Source organism: Gavialis gangeticus, unplaced genomic scaffold (assembly GCF_001723915.1).
Source record: "Gavialis gangeticus isolate Ggan-Ray unplaced genomic scaffold, GavGan_comp1, whole genome shotgun sequence".
In the NCBI taxonomy this organism is placed as follows: domain Eukaryota; kingdom Metazoa; phylum Chordata; order Crocodylia; family Gavialidae; genus Gavialis; species Gavialis gangeticus.
In genome coordinates this window covers 1,629,005-1,631,650 of record NW_017728965.1, presented here as the reverse complement: position 1 = coordinate 1,631,650, position 2,646 = coordinate 1,629,005, and the positions used below count along the sequence as shown (strand labels likewise).

General features: G+C 43.8%; 1 protein-coding gene across 1 annotated transcript in view; it reads left to right on the top strand.

The window, feature by feature from the left end:
* The window catches only part of LOC109288546 (zinc metalloproteinase-disintegrin-like NaMP), a 52,087-nt gene that overhangs the window by 34,141 nt on the left and 15,300 nt on the right, over window positions 1–2,646 (top strand). The window contains exons 16-19 of the mRNA XM_019504119.1: window positions 612–768; window positions 870–950; window positions 1,951–2,029; window positions 2,491–2,593. Coding sequence (XP_019359664.1) covers window positions 612–768; window positions 870–950; window positions 1,951–2,029; window positions 2,491–2,593 — 420 coding nt within the window. The remainder of the gene's footprint in view (window positions 1–611; window positions 769–869; window positions 951–1,950; window positions 2,030–2,490; window positions 2,594–2,646) is intronic.

Sequence of the window (2,646 nt, the reverse complement as noted above, 5' to 3'; positions counted from 1 at the left end):
CAGGCAGTGGTCACTGTCGCCCAGGGGGTCAAGCACCCGCAGCCCCCTCACCAGGTCGTCGCCCGTGGCCAACACCAAGTCCAACAAGGCATCCCCCCTGGTGGGGCTGTGCACCTCCTGGGTTAGATGAAGGTCCTGGACTCTCTCCAGGAACCTACGTGAGCGGTTCAGAATCTCAGAATATAGCTCACCTCTAGTGATTTCAAGTTCAAGTCTGTATGCAGAGACAGGGATTTGGTATTAGGTGAAAGAGGTTCATAGTTGTTAGCAGCTGGAAGGGACCTTACAGGTCATTAGGTCCAGCCCCCCTAGAAAAGACTGCTGGGGTCAGATGACCCCAGCAAGGTGGGAGTCGAGACACTTTTTGAAGATCGCCAGGGTGGATGACTGTACTGCCTCTGGGGGGAGCCTGTTCCAAACCCTCAGCATTTGACTTGTAAAGAAGTTTTTCCTTATACCTAGCCTGAAGTGATCTTCTATCAGTTTGTGCTCATTGTTTCTTGTCCTTCCCTGGAGGGCCTTAGTGAACAGATGCTCCCCCCATTAACATTCAATAAGTGTGCTGTGCTTCCTCACTATTCTAGCCAATGAACTCTTTTGTTTCTACACAGAGATAAAATGTGCGGGAAGTTATTCTGTACTGGTGGATCAGACATGCCTGTGATGGGAGCCTATGTGTCTTTTGACTCATGCAAAACCAGCATCCCTCACTTTGAAAAAGAAGATATAAGCTTAGTTGATAATGGAACTAAATGTGGCAATGGCATGGTTAGTTACTCAATTCATTACTTGCTTTCCTTATGCAATGAAAAGAAGGTTATGAAAGCTGAAAGTTCCTTCTTGCTGATCATGTGTTCTTTGCATTTCAGGTGTGTAGCAATGGCATCTGTCTTGACATCGAGAAAGCCTACAGGTCAACAAACTGTTCTGCCAAGTGTAGAGGACATGCTGTAAGATTTTAGCTCTTATTACTGCAAATACTGATACATACACATTCACGCACTCTTGCAAGTGAACAGCTCAGCTGTGATGTTCTAATAATGATTATGGGAGGATTTATGTTTGTTTGTTCTTTTAAATCAAAGGGTTGGGAGTTTGTGATCAAAGGGAAGAACCCAGGAAAAATGAATCTTGGAGTTAAAGCTTCCTATAATTTCATGGGAGTAAATATAACCTAACAATGTATGAGGACTTTTGCTAAGGAAAATGCATGAAGTAAAGGGGTAAATGGTTTTAAACTGCAGCCTCATCACTGAATAGCAAATGGGATTAGAAGACAGGGGTCCTTGTTCAACCCTTGGGGTTCTGCAACTGACTTCAGGTATAACACTTCCCAAAATTGTTTCTCTCTCTGGGACTCGCAAGCTCTATCCATACAGTGGGAATTATCATGCCTGCCCTCCCTTTTCAAGTATTTAGAGGGTTACAGATAAAGGACCTGATTCCAAGGCCTGTCACCTTGTGCTGTGATTTACACTTGTGTAAAAACCTGGCCAATCCAAATGTATATGTATTTTACCCTTTACTAAGGGTAAATGACTGCAGAAGGCACAAGGTAGTAGAGAACTGGCCACGTGATTATGTAAGCCAAACCCTGATTCAATTAAAATGAATGGTGATTTTTACACTGTATTTAGAGGGACCAACAGGTGCCTCACCCAGAGCCTACTGAAAGCAATGACAAGACCCACACTGACACCAGCGAATTTCAGATCAGGCTTACTCATTTCTGTAGAGGGAGTCAGAAATCTGTTCTTAAAATGGTTGCAGTCTGGATGAACACTGTGGAAGTCAGCAGAGTTGAAACCGAGGAAATGAGAAAAAGAACTTGGCTCGTTTTTAATTGGATGGGCAACCATAATTTTTTGTGAGCTCCGATAGTATTCAGCCAGCATTGTTTTCATCCTTTTCTCCAATTTAAAGACCAATACTAGATTTCTCCTTCTCTAGGTGTGCAACCATGAACTGGAGTGCCAGTGTGAAGAAGGCTGGGCCCCACCAAACTGTGAAGACTCCACCGCAGTTAAAAGTGAGAATTTTGCAATAATCTTATACTGTCAAGTGAGATATTGGTCAGAATAGAGACTGCATCCAGATACACTGCAAGCAGCACAGTGCCATTAAGTGGAACAACACTGAATGATACCAGCTGCAGATCCAACCCCAAGTACAGGAATTTCTTTCTTTGAATATATGCTCTCTGTCTGTCTTTAGTCAGAGCTACTTATTTGAAAGGCTAGAGCAAGTTGTTAGTCCTGATACCTCTATAGGGGTCATGCATCTATGGGACAGAGAGAGAGGGAGGGAAGGATGGGGGAGAGAGAAGCAGAGCGTCTTCACAGTGGGAAGGCTTCTATCTTTAATTTCTAGAAAGGCCCTTCTGAAGGAGAATTTGGGGGCTATGACTATGTCCCTCGAGTAATATGTGCATCTGCTGTCTCTTGATGTTGTTTGGAAATAATCACATGTTGCGCTGCATTACTATGGCAGGTTTCGCCATCGTTTCTGGTGTCCTGGCAGCCCTCACAGTTATTGTCATACTGGTTGCTTTATTCATCCGTTACCAAAAAAGTGAGAAGAAGAAATACCAGAGGTAAAGCAGTCACGCTTTTGAGAAGTATCTGGAACAGATTTCAGATAGGAGCT